At 41.7% G+C, this 17,545-nt stretch overlaps 1 protein-coding gene across 1 annotated transcript; it reads right to left on the bottom strand.

Moving 5' to 3' along the window:
* Positions 1 to 3,372: 3,372 nt before the first annotated feature.
* egln2 (egl-9 family hypoxia-inducible factor 2) lies at positions 3,373 to 17,012 on the bottom strand. The gene is made up of 6 exons (XM_026192166.2): positions 16,673 to 17,012; positions 14,514 to 15,981; positions 6,547 to 6,666; positions 6,193 to 6,329; positions 5,297 to 5,364; positions 3,373 to 5,165 (listed from the first exon to the last, which is right to left on the bottom strand). Exons 2-6 carry the CDS (start codon positions 15,741 to 15,743, stop codon positions 5,113 to 5,115), a joined length of 1,608 nt encoding a protein of 535 aa, XP_026047951.2. The 5' UTR covers positions 15,744 to 15,981; positions 16,673 to 17,012; the 3' UTR covers positions 3,373 to 5,112.
* Between the last annotated feature and the right edge of the window lie 533 nt (positions 17,013 to 17,545).

The raw sequence follows: 17,545 nt of genomic DNA, 5'->3' as shown, positions 1-17,545 counted from the left end.
TCTTTCCTTATCCAGTATCACACACATTCAGAAGGGACACTGTACAACAGTGAATTTAAAAATTTCAAACAACAAAAGTACAAATCATAGTTTAGGTGAGCCTCCAGGACTGTGTAGGAGGAAAGAGGAAACTGTAACAGTGCTTCCAAACAGAAACAAGAGCCATAAAAGTGCATTGTCTGAGCAAGTGTTTGGTTACATTTTACTATTCATTTTTGACATTTGTTCAAGATAATTTGGAAGAAACTAGGATCATAATAGCAGAGATTGTGAGATTGTACTACATTCATAAAATATTTTTATGTAAAAACATTGATAAGCACCGTGGATGGTTTCTCTGCCAACAGCAGGAGGTAGTTATGCCGGCAGTCTATTCAGATCACGTGGTTACACTGTCGTGAGGGCGATAACCGAAACGATCAAGATGACCTGTGTAAAATGTTGCTATTGTTTCCTTGCCTTCATTGTGTTTCTACAAATTGAGTTATCCGTGATCCTATCAGGTATCATGTCAATAGTGAAGCCCTAAAATCTGTCATGTGTTTTACACGTGACTATGATGAGCTAATGGAGCTGAAATGTCATCAAATAAAATCCAACTCTTTTAATCATACACCACAATACGTGCAACAGAATCTGACAACTTGCTGTCGTTTGGTCTGTTTGACACAGCTTAGATTCTAAGGGTATTAAATTCAAAATGATATTCTCACATGTTTGGGCTTTTTACATGAAAACTCACTAAAACATCAAAGGATATCAAAATCTAAAGGGATTAGCATCCCCTAATGTTCCGGCAACAGTGTGTTCCAGCTCTGTGAAGGGTACTCGGGATGTTAACAGAAGCTATTGCACTGAACAATGATAATGAATCTCATGACAATGAGAAAATAAAAAAGGTTAAGGTAGTTATCAGTCATCACTGTACTTGAAAGTACAGGCTGACAAAGGTTCTGTCTGATTTAAAAAACAGATTGGATTCAAGATGAGCTTGAACGTTTATATGAGTATTTTTAACAAAATATTTAAGGAAATGTCACTTCTTTGGTTTTTACACGTAAGCTTTTACAAAAATTTACTTAATCCTTGTAAAAAAAAAACACTTATTTATCTCGTAATGTATAAATGACTGTGACCCTGAATGCACAATTTCACTAGTGTGAATGTAGAGATAGTCGGTATAAGATGTAAAGATTATTATGCACAATAGCTCAAGAACATTTAAAGCTGTATCATTGTTTTTTCCCCCTGTAATCAACTTTGAGCATCAATATCAATAGTTTCATTAGAAACGACGCAGAAATTTAACGGCTTTGAATCCCGAGTAACAAAAACAAGCACTGGAGGCTTGGATTTTCTTACATCTGTTTTCTGAGAAACTTTAAAAAGTGGATGGGGTAAGTTTTCATGGGTCATATCCCCATGTGGGGTAGATATCTGGTCTGAACATATTATGGCACATGAAAGTTCTAATTTATAACAACATTGTGATACCAACCTCATCGCTGCTCCCTTATTTCCCAAAGGGTTCACCGCAGCAAATGGAGCCACACATTTCATACAGCACAGTTCCTCATCCAACCCTTCCATTTATCCAGGCTTGGACTGGAAATAGGAGTACCTTAGCTTGTGACCCCCTGAGGTTAAATTTGTTTCCTCCCAGCCTTAAACTGGGGTGAATGTCTTAGCCACTACATCATAGAGACACTTCTTTGTTCTCAAATTTCAAGGATTTGAAAAAAAAGTAAAGATGAGATCAGGCTCTGAGGAGGTCAGTCCATGGCTGATAGTGTTTTTCTATCATGGTACGTTTTTACTATATTGGCAGTACAGTATTTGGCATTAAAATGCCAATCAATGTCATCAGTTGTGATAAGATCCCTAACACCATGGGCTAAAAATGCACCATGTTTTCTACTCACCTCCTCCATATATATACATATATTGACAAGGATTTGAACCAGAATCCAAATTTGGATTCATCTCTCCATTAGACCTGTTGCCACTGATTTTCTGTGTAATTTGGCAGATCTTAGGTCTTTTATTCTGATTCCCTCAATGAGCAGTACAAGGATTACCTGATGTGCCAGATGCATCTCTATGTCCTGTGTCAGATACTGCACACCATACCGAGATATCTCTAGGTTTTGGCTAAAAGTTGTTTGGAATTACACAAGGAATTACTCCTTTTCTGTTAACTTAAACTGTTTTATCATTAGATTCAACTGAGGAATTGGGAACAAATATGTTTTGTGACAGACTTTTAGAAAAACATGTCCTTAGGTTTGAAGAAAAAAAACCTGAAAGATCCTCAGAAATACTGGAGAGCTGTATTGCTCAAGTCCAAACTATAAATAAGGTAACAAGTGAGCGCACAGTGCTGCACGTAACTTTGGGGTTGTCTTGGACAATTCCCTGTCTTCAAACTGTTATGCCAGGAAGATAATTCATCTGTCACTTTTTCATCCAAGGAACCCTGATAAGTTAATGTGTGTTATTTCCAAGGCAGAGTTGGATCAAATTGTTCATGCTTTTATCTTTTCTTACTCAAATTATTTAAACTCTCAATTTAACCGTCTCAACAAATCATCTTTATACTGCCAACTGCCCAAAATGCAGCTGCACATCTTTTAACTGATTCAAGGGGAAGGCCTCATATCTCCCAAATTCTAAAATCTATTCACTGGCTTCCTGTCAGTTTCATATTAACTATTAAAGCTTTGAATTGTAACACACCCCAGTACATCGCACAGCTTTTATCGACCCACTCTTCCAACTGGTCCCTTAGGCCTTTGTTTGCTACTGCTGGTCCCATATAGTCACTTAAAACACATGGAGGTTGGGGTTTTGGGGTGGAGGCTCCCAAACCTTTTCACTAATTGTTCCCCTAATTTTGCTTCAGAAGGTTTTAAAAACAAACAAACAAAAAAACTCTAGCTAAAGACACTTTGGTTAATCATATCTCTGGCCTTGTACCATTTAAGCATCCGTTTAGCCGTTTTTCTTCTATTTAAGGTTCTTTTGGTGTCAGGCACTTTGTAAAAGACGCTTTATAATAAACTTTAATTAGAGACGCTTGTTGGATCAGGCGTACCCTTAACAACTTGCCTATGAACATTTAAATCTGCAACACTGAGCCTGCTAGTTAGGATTTTTTATTATGAATCATAAGGACCGACACGTTATCGGTTTCCTGATGCTCTCTGTGTAAAGACAGATACTCACTTTGGTGAACTGGCCTTGGAACATTGTGTGCAACATTGAAAAAAGAGCTTGACATTTTATTTTAATATAAGCACACATTTATACGATATTTGGAGATCAAGTCACTTGTTATAGTCATAATGCTTTACAAAGTTCACATGAGATTACTGCATTGGAAAACATGTTTATTTAAAAATGTACTGGAAGATGCTCTCTCATCTAAGATGAAGAGAAAGCAAGTTAAACTACAATTCAGGTTAGAATTTTTTTTCTCCCCCGCCCAGTAGATCAATTACAATTTTCGTGTACAAAACAGAAACATTTTAATTAAATACATTTTTTTTAAAAAGACAGCTTCCATTCTTTCTCATTGTTTTAGTTTCTATTGCATTTGAATGAATCATATTATACACAGCATAAAGTCATTAATCTACATTTGTAATCATGTTTTCCCCCTCTATCATTCACGCATGGCAATTTGAAACAATAAAGTGCTTTTTTTTTTTTTTATTAAAAAAAAAAAAACAACCTTCTCTTCAATCAATCTAAGATACACTGAGAGAATACCTGCAGCCCTCTTCAAGACACTGGAATCTGACGGACACGTGCACATTTACACACAAATACTCAATCCCACACACGAGTAGGCAATATTTTCACCTGGCTGTTTGTTCATTTATACAGTGTATGTTTACTCTGTGCTTTGTATATGAAAAGGTCTCGAGCACACAGACTGACTGAGATTAATCGTTCTGTTAATTACTGCTAAGTTTAACTTAGACATCTGATTCTTTTTGCTATCCATCTTTTGTTTTTGTGTGCCTCTTTTTTTTTTTTAAGGGGGTGGGTAGATTTGTTCAACAGCATCCACACTGACGGTAACTTGTTGTTTCCATTTTGTTAAGAACAGTTAAGAATCAAGCTGGATCTGCACACGCACACACACACGCACACACACACACACACCACAGTCTGTTTCTTCAAACCCTGTATTGTCCACTTTCAGTGAACATCTTGCCTCTTGTCTCATATGTGAGCTGTGAATTTCAGTCATTTACAGAGGACTCTCCATCAAGTATGTAGAACAGCTTTACTTCTTGAAAATCTGTTACACACACACACACACATTGTATCTACTAAAGATTTAAAAAAAAAAAGAGGTTCATGCTGGATTTGTGTTTTTACTGCACTAACATTTTGAGAGGCTGTTGCAAAAGAGCCCACACGTTATGAACCCTACATAGTGTGCTATACAGTGTCAAACTATGGCGTAGAGCTGTCCCCATGCAAGACTTAGTCCTTCAGCCAGGACCGAATGAGTGCCACGGCGCGGCTGTCCACTGCATCGTGGCTGACAGCCACTCTTTGCGTTGTCATGGCCCATTTCTTTTGTCTTGCCCACATCATGAGACAAGGGCACTGTCTTACAGTCGAGAGGGAGCAAAGAATCTCATGGCATTGATTTCTACTGTGCTTCCATTGATTTACCACTTTTGCTCTTTGTGTTTCGCTTGGGAAAAAAATACACGAGAGCAGAGTAAAAACGTTGATATCTCAATACACCGCTGATAACTGAACAGGCAAAAACTGCAATAATGTTTTTCAGCTTGCTGTGTTCATAGGCGATTCAGTGAGAAGCTCGAGTAATTTTCCTTCTTCTTCTGCCACGACGTGCAAATATGACCTTTGCCATACAATCCTGCTCGCTGTGCTCTACGTTTCAGCAGCCCGGTCATAGGGCAGCAAAAATATTACATCACGGGCTGTGATGTGACTCTGACAGCCGACACTTGAAGAGCTGTGGTGATGAATAGCTTAACGGCATCTCTCTTAATGATCACAATGTCCATTAACAGTTAAGGAAGGCACGTAATGCTCTGAGAGTGCTCTCCAGTCACTAGATGAGATTTATGTCCTGCTGTTTTGAGTGACAGGCACTTGAACACCTTTCTGTCCTGTTGCTATGGATGCAAGAACAGAAAAGGCATATTAATCGTCATGCAGCAACAAATTACACCAAATGAAACAAGAAGTAACGCTGCTCACAACCAAGAAGAGTAAAAACAGGCATTTAACTAAAAAGAAAACTCACCCAATCGGTATTTCTCTTTAGCCTCTGCTCTCTCTTTGGCATCAAAGTACCAGACTGTGATGGCATAGCTGCAAGAGACAAAAAGGATGAAATAAGAATAAAAGCTCATCTTTTTATGGACAAAGAACTATGGCTCAAAAAGGGGGGAAAAAAAGAAGAAGAAAAAGAGACATTGTCTGTGAATTTTATAAATTGATAAAGCAGGAACACAATGGTCGTAACAGTCACAATGTCACAAAAGAAACAAATAAAAACTAAAGTCGACCAGGCCGCAGACGTCACAGGCAGCATAGGGTTAATTCTTGCTGTTTCTCATCTCTCCTGTGGGGCTGTATTGTTTATTCCTGTCTCTCATGTCTTTGCCTTTCCAGCACGAGTCCTGCAATCGAACCTTCCTCCCCACTCCCTCCCACCGACCTCCTCAGGAAACACATATTTCCTGCCTCCGGCCCAACCTCGCCCCCCAGCAGTCAAGACGCAGAGGAGAGGAGATGGGAGAGTAAAAGGCTACGTGCCACGTGACCTTGTAAACATGCAAACGCTTACGTCGGTCTGTAAAGTGGGTCCGAATTATCTCGTGTGAGCATCAAGGAAACTTCAACCCATGTGAAACCCAGTTTTCTATACACACACGTAATCAACTGTAGAAAGACACCGACAATGACCACGCTGAAGTAAAATGAGAATAGAGAGAGGGGAGCGAAGGGAAAATATAAATGTAATCTTTTTTTAACCTGCTGGAATAGTTTTGATAAAAACATATATTGGTTTCTGCACAAAAAGCCTAAACTGTATGTTAATTATGATGTACTTATAGAACTGAGCAACAGAAGACAGTTAGCTGCCAATAACCCATTGCATGATTTTACATGAATTAATGTGCACGTGTTACTAACCGAGTTGAGTAGGCTGGCCTAACTTCATGTGGGTTCCTGCGGTCAGACCAGAAGATGAGCAGCCGGTCGAAGAGAGGTTCAACTTTGGCTACCACATTTTTGCCTTCAGGATAGATCTGCAGCAACCCACCTTGTTTCTACAAACAAGACAAATGCATAACAGAAACAGAAATACTTATTTCCAAAGTACATAATGCGAATCCCTGAGGGTTTACCCGGGTTACCAAATACAAAATAATAATAATAATAATAATAATAATAATGCAATAACATTAGATGCACATATAAACTAATGATGATTAACTTGTTTTTCTCATTTCAACTGAGTGAAACAAATAGTGGAAAAAAATGTACCTTGGCATCCCAGTTCTTGTTAAGATAGTAGATACAGGTGATGCACCGTCCATCACCGTTAGGGTTGTCAATGTGGCGCACGTACCCTGCCCCGTTACCTGGGTAACAGGCAACCATGGCCTAAAAACAGAAGAAATGGGATCATTAGTTATAACTTGATACACCATTATAACAAAAAACACAGAGTTAACTTTTGATTTTTATTCTTCAGCCATATTTGTAACGTAGAGGCAGGACTGTTTGAAAGGTCGGCCACTAGCAGAAGATACGAGTGATGCAGTGCAGGAATGATGCAGCTACCCTCCTCCTCATCTCCTGCTCTAATCATCTCTCACATTTGGCTTTTCGAACCCTCTGCAGTAAACCACACCACCATATCTATCTATCTATCTATCTATCTATCTATACACATATACACACACACACACACACACACACACACGAGAGCTATTTGAATATTTAATATTTTCCATAGTGTTATTAAGTGGGCAGCGCAGTAAAGCAAAGAAATATGTCAGAGTTCAGCAAAGAAACGATCTGCAAACAATGGTTTCACGCTGGTATTTCCCCTGCTTGACGTCTGAGAGTTGGAGGCTGTGAAGCAGGAGAGCACTGCTTTCTCTGGGGAGACAGAGGGAACTGAGACCTGCGTGAAAAGTCCTTCGTTCAATGCGCATTCCAGACGAGGGCCACTACAGGGCCACGTGGCTGTAGGCTAAAAAATAGAGCTGTGCCAAAATATGATACATACAAGGCTGTGTGACATATTCTTCAGATTAACTGGGGCATATTTGTGCTTCAGTAACTTTCCAAACTGTCTCCTCTGGCTTTAAGTCTCCTCAATATATGAAAAATCTATAGCTGATTCACTTACTCACTGACATCAGCTTTTGCTAGCGGAGATTGTGGCTGATGCATTTGGCAGCGTGTAAAGTAACGATTTCATTATTATCTCTCCAGGTTGACAACAGAAGAAGATACTGTCATTGTCTTGACTTATACTGTTCTGCATGGGAAGCAAAGCTTACAATACGAGTCAGCGCATCACTTTAGCTCAGCTGAGCAATACTATTATTCATTGCTAACAGCTTCTGCAATGCCGCAGTATTGATTTAACTCAGCTGATGCTATCGTTTAAGTTCTTGTACTACAGTGTGCAACTTGTACCCTTAGGAAATGAAAGCCTGCTCACATAGATTTCTAAGACAAACACACCTGCCCTAGTGTTGTTTGTGAAACTCAAAAGTGACTGTAACACTTTGTGGAGGAGAGCTTTGATGCATGCTTTCCTGCTCCTCTTGCTGGGCTTCATAGAAAAGTGAGCTTGATTGTGTGACTCTGCTTGGCAACAATTGTCTGCTCTCATTACTGACCAGTGCTCAGAGTTAGCGCTCATTAACCTCTAGACCTCTTCTTCTCGACTCAGACTGCCAAACAGTGTCCATGTCAAAATGAGCAGACTAATTGTACAAAATGAAAAACGGATATTTGGGTGTGTTGCTTATGATCATTAGAAGTGTCGCTTTACTTAGAATTTATTTCAACAGAGTCCCTACAATAATACAGAAAAAGCTCCCAACAATCAGATGACCCCTATGAGCAAGTACTCGATGACAGTGGGAAGAGAAAAAAAACAACAACAACACCCTTTTACAAATTTCCAGGAGAACCAGGCACTCTCTTGGGTTATTTTGACTTTGATGTCAAGGTCACCAGGATTAGAACTCGTCTTGAGATTTCTATTAGATGTACCAATGGCATTGTTTTCAAAACCATACGTCGCCTTGTTCGTGAGTTATTGCATTCACAAGATATTTTTTATTTTATTTTTTTAAGAAAACCTGACCTCTGACCTTGAGATCGAGATCAGTGAGATTCAAACCTGTCCGAGATTTTTAGTAGATAGACCTAAAGTATCTATTTGAAAATCTTAGGTGACTTCCTTTTTTAGTTATTGCATTTACAAGATTTTCTGAAAAATATGACCTCTGACTCTTTGGGGTTGAGGTCACTGATATTCAAACTTATCCATGACGTGCAGTAGACATACTTATGGCATCAGTATAAGCTCCTATGACGCCTCTAATTCTGTGAATTCTATCGCAGTCATAAACTAAGTTGTCCAAGCCACCCATCCAGTGAAGTGACAATAGCCCGTCAGCCTTTTACGGCTGAGGAGTTTTAAAAAAAAAAGTTTGCCTTATAATTGGTCATTTTCGGCTTTTTTTGAACAACTGATCGTTTGTTTTGATGTGCTAACCCTTAGGACCTCTACTTGTTGACTTGGCAACATCTTCATGCCAAACAGTGACAAGAAGAAGAAAATACCAGACAGGAGTCTACTTTTAGCACCCTGCTGTCACTGTCAAGTTCACATATTACCTTCTGCTGCTGACCTTGTACCACAGTGATAACAGCTGATCGGTCTTGTGGGGGTACGTGCCCTTTTGTGCAGACAAGAAGCTGCTCTGTTGTGCAAAGGATAAATATGCACTCTGTCATTAAACAGACAGCAAACTGTATAAAGGTATACTTTGGTTTTGACTTAATTCAAAAAGGAAACTATTCAGGTTTAGAATACTTATGAGTATAATTTTTATAAGTAGTTTTATTTTAATGGCAGCTATCTTTGAAGCAGAGTGGATTCTGGTAGGCAGTTTGTGATCATCTGAATCGCAGCTATTGAGAACGGGAAAATGGCATACCAGACATTTTGATACTCAATGACAAATTTGATTTTTTTAACAATGAGTATAAATATTTTGGGTGTGCATGTATTCGAGGAAGTATGGTTTCCCCCATAAATGCCCACAAACTGTCTTAACAGCTGTAATTAACCACAATTAACATGTGATATGCCGCATCAGGCACCTCAGGCCTAGCCCTGAAGCATAAACACATTAAACGCACACTGATACACTGTGGCTATCAAAGCGTACACAAGAGGGGTATATAATTTAGAAGATGAGTTATTGTTTTATTTTATTATTATTTTTTACTTTAAACCTACCTGAGGTGAAAAAAAAAAGTTTTCTAACACAACGATAGTATTCAAATAAGTTTCATATACATCCACATTGCATCAGTCTACACCTGTCAGTTGCAAAGACACCCACAGACACACAATACTCGGTCAGCTAAACAGCACAAATTGATCCTATCTGTCATTTCTGGCCCTCCTCACCTCCTCATCTCTCCCCTCAGTAAGTTCAAGTCTAACTTGCACAAACCACATGCCTGCCCGGGACCAGCATTAATGCTCTAATGGCAGCTCTGGGTAGATACCCAGGTGACGGGCAGGCAGGCAGAACAAGCTGTTCTGGAGGAGAACAAAAATAAACTCCAATGCCACATGCATATTCAGATAAAGGGAATTATGGTGGAGGTGGGGGGTGGGGCTGGGTGAGGGGATGGCTGAACAAATACAGGCATTGCCGTTTGCCAAGGTGATCGAGTAAAAGAGAGGGAAGGCATTTTTATGCGTGTGACGCACAGCAGCGAAAATGTTGCAAGTTGACTGTGATGACTCCAAACGCTAAGGAGAATTTCAGAAACAAAAAGTTTTCAGTCTGGGTTTTGGTGGTAGTTATGTTTCTATAAACATTTCAGGATTCGTTAACCTTCAAGTAAACTGTTTTAAAATCCTCTTTGAGTCATATTACTCATCTGCTGCAACAGATATAGACTGCACAGATCGGTTACTCCTTACGATTGCAAACATTACTATTTTAAAGTCCCCTGCGGATCCCACAAGCCTTGTGCATGTCTCCCAAACTCTATGCTATGAAAACATAAGAGAAGTGTGTTAGCAGGCCAAAAGAAGTCCTCAATCTCCACCACATTTTGCCGTGTGGCAGCCCTGAGCCCTTTCGGATGAATGGAAAACGTGAATCAAAGTCAACAAGTCCTTGATGGTGAATGTTTTGGAGCTGCTCAAGGACTCTTCGGTAAAACAAATCTTTTTCAATTCCACAGTTGAGACCTGCTGAGTCACTAACTGTCAAGCAGCACAGTATTTTTGCTCCATTTTCAAAACTGATTACTCAGAAGCAGCCGGGAGAGCAGGAGATTTCATATAAGGCAGAAAAAGAGATTATTAATTTCTTCCAAATTGAGAATGAGATAAGAGCCCGGGTGAATAAAACGGAATAAGGCTGAACTGCTCTGCCACTCCCAGCTCATATCTCTGCCGTCCTTCCAGTTTGATGTCACGGCCCGCTGCTTAGCCAGATTCACATCTAGTTTGCTGCTCATATAAGCTGAAGGATGGTTTTAGAGTGTGTGAGAAGGGGTGTGACTTGGACTAGGTGAGTTCAAACAATAACTCTATAATTGTTCCCTAGCAGCATATCGTAACCAGCAATACTGTGATCCAAGTGAGTGTCACTCTCCCATTCAAGAATAGCCAATATCTGCTAACATGCCCAGGCTCTGGATTCACTGCAACTCTGTGAGTGTTTTGAAAGAGGCGGTAGACCCCTCTTTCCCTCGCCTAATTAAAAAAAACAAAACAAATTTGTCATTAAGGTTACAAAATGTGAGCCTCTAAAGCTGAATCACATCAACACAGCACTATCGCATTTGGAGACATTGCCGCATGACAAGATATAAATGGTTAGAAACACAATCAAATTCAAATATAATAAACAGCCTCTAGTGTTAACAGTATATTACTCGGGGTTGTGTGAACATAACACAAAGGAAACCAAAAAAAAAAAAATGGTGAGATCATAGGCTGTGCCCTTATGAGTCAGTCACACTATAGCCACAGTTGCACTCATTATGTATGAGTCAGCCCTGAATATTAGCCTAAGCAACACAGTCAAACGACTATTTCTGTAGGTGTTAGCATTTGCATGTACACGATACACTATTTCTTTTTTTTAAATAAAAAATTAGCAGCTCCACATATTATGCACCAAGCCTGGGTCCTTTAGAGTAGTGGACCTTGCATAACATCACATTAAGATGCATTCAAAATGATAGGCGAGCGTCCTTATAAACACCAACTTGTCATCAAAGGGAAACCAAATGTTAACTGTTAAAACTAAAATCTGGTTCTATTTACCATAGATTATCTGAAAGGAAATTAAATTGATTTAAAAACTGAAAATCCAACCATTCATCCATCCATGCTAGGAACTCAGTGACTAGCCTGCGTGTTAGTATATGACTTCTGGCTCCTGCCTGCACGGTGGCACTGCTGAGCTCTAGGAGGGGCATCTAAGGACACTTTACTGCAGAAGACAGACAGTCCTAATATGCCAAGCTTCTGCTGCATCGCCCTTTCTCGCTTACTCATCACTGTCTTCCCTTTACCCCCTGATCCACTGCACGTTCACATCTCCTCTAACCCATCCCTTATCTTTGAGACTTTCCCAGTATCACCTTGGGTCATGTAAACTACATTACCATTCCTTTTGTTAACACTATAATCCTTGCCTTCCCCCCCCCCCCACGTTCTCACAGGCAGCGAAACCGGCCTTCTGCTGACTAACAGTAGACAGGCTTGGGGGAAAAAAGTGCTACTTACTGCTGGTGCGGCATTATTTTGGGCATTGCCAGGCCCTCTTTTTCCTCTCCTCATCTCTTTCATACACAATGCGCAGCTCTACTCTGTATGGGCCTGTTACCAAGGTAACGGCAGGGAAATATTTTGCCCAAGTAGCAAATAAGGGGCTTGATAAAACGGGAAAGGAGAAAGGGAGTAAAGGACATGGGAAATGAAAATGTGGAGAAAAGGAAAAGACGAGAAGAAGAGCAGAACACCAAGAAGAAGGAAAAAATACAAGTGCACTCTGGACAATGAGACGAGAGGACGTACCCCACAGTACCCACACGGTGCCCCTTCCATGTATCTGTATTCTGTACTGCCTCTTTTCCTTTCCTTATCACTTCCTCTTTCTTTCATGCTCACTCCACAATTGCACCTATTGCAATGCTGTCTCTCGCACTAATCCACACAAACACCCCGTCAGGACATTTTGTACTATGCGGCACGGACCTTTTCCTTTTATTTTTATGCACCAAGAGCGCACAATGTGATTTTGGCCTGGGAACAACTGCCGTTTAGGTCTCGAACATTTTCACCAAGGGGTCACTCGGTTTGTTATCCCATCTAAGAGAGAATAGATGACCAAGTAGGTAAAAGTTAACACAATACATTGTGAAGGATGTATTATCCTTCACAATAAAACAGTGGGATCTAATAATCAACCAAGATTGACTCACTGTCCTCCTAATTTCATGGCACTGCAGAAACTGGAATCAGCACATTTTACATTTACAGCGTTAAAGTTCTGCATTGAAGATTTGCATACTGTTTCCAGGGTTAAGTGTTTGCTCTTTTGTTGTTGTTGTTTTCAAGATCGAAGTAACACCTTCGATGCGTTATTGACTTCAAAGATAAATCCACTTCTGTCATGAAAGTAAGCTGCAGCTTAAAGTGTCAAAAGATAAAGAGTGTTTTCTAATGTGAGACAGGCTACACGGCAGAATGCCATTCAACAGCAATGCACAAGACCTTACTGTTACTGTTTTTGCACTCTGAAGTGCAGGGATGGGGGTAATTGTGGAAAACTGGGCATGTGTTACCCTTACACAGCTCTGCTCAGGCATTATGTTAAAGTGGCTTCACTTTACTGAAGCAGCGCTGTCGGCCCAAGTCTAAGGGAGCAAAGGCGGCTGCAGTGAGATAAGCACAACAGACCTCGTTTAAACACAGTCTCAAGCTGACGTAAATGGTAAGACATGCATTTAGGGCAGGGTGCTATGTGCAGTTGAGCAGAGTTAGCAAGGTTGTGAAGGAAGCACTATGGAAATAGAGGTGAAAAAAGAATATCCATCCATCCATGTTTTATTATGTCAAACAACAAAACAGTTGTTTGACATGGTTTCAAGCAACTTTTTACATCTGTGTGTTGTATTTTGCATAGACATAAAGATAAATGCTGGCTAATTTGCTACACCGCTGCAAAGACTTGTGTGGTTGCCAGCTTGCAGGCAACAGCTTTCCAATGCGGAGCACTAATGTGTCTATTTTTTCAGATCAGATCACATTTGGTCAACATCAAGAGCCATCCTGGACGTCTTTTCCACATAAAACAGGTTGCGCATTTCAACAGGAGTAAAAAAAACAAAAAAAACAAAGGGAAAAAAACCCCAGCCCAGACTGGCGTGTAAAACACAGACAGGGGGGAGAGCATACAGTGCCCCTAACAGATATACACAGAGATAAACACATGGAAAAAGACTAACAAAGTTCAATTCTTTTTTTTTCTTTGCTCTTCTACAATGTTTTTCCCAAACTATTGGGGAAGTATTTTGTAATTTTGGGGCTCATTCCTGAGGGCCGCACTCTGATAATTGTGCACTGTGTCTGAAAAATATCAATGGAAAAACTGGGTCACGTAGTGATGCTAAAGTAAAATGAGGGGGAAAAAAATGCTGCTCACGTGGCATGAGATATAAGATAAGGGAAATGAAAACAAACACTCCTCTGCCATGCCTGTGCCATGTTTGTGTGGGTCAAAGTGATGATAGAAAATTCTGGCAGAGATAAAGCGATGGCAGGAGGAGATACAGCCCCGAGTTTGTTTTCTTCTTCTTTAGGGTGCCAGAGGTATGAAGGCAGGGACTAGGACGGGGAGATAAACTTCGGCAGGCCTAAACCTAGTGCGAGTAGGACTGCAGCCCCTCCCTCTCGCATGTGCCACAAACACAGGGCTCATCTTGACATCCTATCAGCAGGAGCCCTGCGCACTCTCCCCATGTGGTGCGATGGTGTGTGTTTGCCTACCCACATGTCGGCATTATAGAAGGTAAAGCAGGGCAGACAAGACAGCCTAGCACAATTTGAATGAGGTCAGACTGACGCTCTACTCTGGCATCCTTTATTGTCCTCCGTTTTCTCTGGCACGTTTCTTTTAAAACCTCTCACCCGCACCCCCCTCCCCCACTCCTCTCACCTTAGTGCGTCCGTTGATGACACAGTTCCCAAGCTGTCCATTGGCAGAGCTGTACATGACGGCCTCATCTATGTGAGCCATCAGCACTCCAATGTTCTCGCACCCGGGCTCTTTCCCCTCCACCCAGGCGATCTGGTCGCCCCTGATGTTAAGGGAGGGAATGTTCTTCTGGCTCACCAGCTGCCCACCGAGAAACTTCCCATTCTGATTTAGAGTCTCCACCTCTTCCAGGACTCTGTCGCCCAGCTGGGAGCCCAGGAAGTTGTCCTTTACACAAATCCCATAATACGTCATGCAAGGGACGATGTACTGCTTGGCTATGCGCTCTGCTGACCAGCCAGTCCCTGCAGGAAGTGGTGGGTTACGGGCAGCATGTACCCCGGGTGTAGCTGAAAGGCCTGAAGAAGCCACCTTACTGTGCCCACTGTGCTGATTATTATGAGGGGCAGCGTGGGTTAAGGAAGCCAACTGGTTGGAATGGGAACTGTTGCCACAGTTGACAGCAACTGAGAGAGGGGCGACTGCTCGAGCCACTCTGCTGGTTTCTGTGGATTTGATTGCAACGCCTCCCTCTACCAACCTTCTCCGCTTCCAGTCTGAGTCCCCTGAAGCGAATACTGGGTCCATAGAACCTCCTGGTCCAGGTGACCCCACGCTCTGGCTGTTAACAGTCTCTGGCCCAATCTCCCGATTCTCCCCACATCTCTTTTTCTGCTGTTGTGCCTGTCTGGTTTTTAAGTCACCATTGAGTCTCCGCATTACTGACGGGTGCTTCTCATGAGCAGTCCAGTCCCCGTTCTCCATCAGGCAGGCTCTGCTGGTGAGGGGGTACCCGGGGCCCTCCGTTTGCCCCTCCACCCCCGTTACTTGGGCAGGGTAACCATTTGGCGTCTGAGCCAAAACGCCTGAGTGGTTGCCCTCTACAGTTGCAGAAGGCGACACCACCCCGCCGTTGTAGAGCGGCACGCCGGTTTTGCATTGCTTCGTTGGGGTGGTGATTCCCGGGGAGTCAGTCTGAGAGGCTAGATCCGCGAGCAACTCCGCCGCGGTTGGACTGCCGACCGGCGCCGCACATAAGCCATTAAGCCCCATGTCCGTCCGGTGCGTGTGGTGAATCTCTGTCGGTCCGCTGACAAACTGCCTGCTGTTCGCTCCTCTGTCCTGCTTGTGTGAAACTGCGACGGATCCGCGGGCTGGGTTTACAAGGTCCGTCTGTTCCAAACTCTCCATTTCATCTCGTCATCTGCTGGATGCGCACGTACTTCACGTCCTCGACTCATTTTCTAGCTGAGCCGCTGCTGCTCTCTCTGGGGGAGAAGATCCCTGGCGCAACCGATGGAAGTTTCATGACTAAGTCCTCCTCTGCTGCCTTTGATTCCTCCCATTTCTCCGGTTTAAATACTCTGAAGCAGCGTGTTTGTTTGTCACCGTGTCTTATATATACATTCTGGGAGTGTGTTGGGCATTTCTGTGAAGAGCAAAACGATACACTTTAGACCTATTAATAGCACAGTGCAGACCACCTGTCACAGCGAGCTGAGGTAAATAATTCCTAATATTTATGTGGTGCAACAAACTCCTAGTTTGGGCTATATATGCGGTATATAGGCCTACTCGTAGTATTTTTTAAGTGGGAGCAAGAAAACAGTGCAGCCTATACATTTTTAAAAATACAATCCTAAGCATATGCTATCAGTGTAAAGAAAATGAAAAAATGTGCAGGCTAATATTTACTGCAGCTTTATACCCAGATTTTAGTCATTACAAAGAAGGAAGGTCAAAACAAGTCACTTTTACACACAGTTGGGCTATACCACCTTGACAATGGACACGAAAATAATAAAAATATAATATAGGATAAAATGAGCACTATAAAAGGAGCTTTCAATATAAGCTTCGACATCGTGAAGTGTATTAAATTTTGACGAAACCCCAATTAAATTATTTATATTTCGTCTTTGTCTGCCATTCATTACCAACTTAGCAGCACCACTATTGTTAAGTGCCCCTTGAAAAAAAGAGTGAAAGACTAAACTGGTTTATTGAACGCCATTAAAAAAGAAAAACGTCCCACAGAGTATTAAATAAGTTAAATATGCAGGTTATGGGGTCTAAAAGCGTTGAAATTTCTCGCCGGGAAAGCACAATCCACTGCTTACCTACGGCAGCCTACAGCAATGCAAATCCTCGGCGAGCGTACGTGACAGGCTGAGAGTACGCATGTTATTTCCGGGATTGTCTAGCTCGTGCGTCCGTCCCATCCAATTTTCTTGTCGGTTATAAATAATATCCAGGTGGCGAGGGCAGCCAACGGCGACCTGACACATTAAACCGGGCGGAGGGGCGAAAAGAGGAGCCCGGAGATCCGCCAGGCGCCCTCAAAACACCCAAAAAAAGCGCTCCCCGTTGTGTCGGTGAGCGCCCCCAGTTTGTGTCTGCCTCCCCCCACCCCTACTCTCTTTCGCCTCCTCCCACAGCTCTCTCTCTCTCTCTCTGTGTCTCGCTCCAACCGCGGTTTACATGCATGCAGGCCGGCCATGTGACTACTTGCTACTATAGCCGACCTACAGCAGCAATAACATAAACCGCCCGTGAGAGGAAAGAAAAATACTATAGAAAATAATGCGTTTATGTTATTCAAAGATTTTAATATTTATTTAAACAATACCAGAATGTAGAAAAGTTGACTCGAAAGTATAAAAACGTAGGATAAATATCAGACAAATATCTTTACACTGTACTGGTCGGGGGCAAATATTCACAAAATAACGCTGGAATATTTAATCTGCAAAACTGAATATCCGTCTATCAATACGTGATTTTTCTGGTTTACATAATTATTAAAATGATAACCTGCATGCGTTTGAAGCAGAAGAATCAAAATGCATGCAATTTGTAAATCAAGTACTTAGATAGATACTATGCATATTACACAGATGCTGGCTTTATAGTTTTCTGCAAATGCCCACGTCTTATATACTGATATAAAACATCATAAAAACATCAATATAAGCTCAGCTGATGCCGCAGCA

Source organism: Astatotilapia calliptera, chromosome 14, assembly GCF_964374335.1.
Source record: "Astatotilapia calliptera chromosome 14, fAstCal68.1, whole genome shotgun sequence".
Classification (NCBI taxonomy): Eukaryota; Metazoa; Chordata; class Actinopteri; order Cichliformes; family Cichlidae; genus Astatotilapia; species Astatotilapia calliptera.
This window is presented reverse-complemented; position numbering and strand designations above follow the sequence as displayed.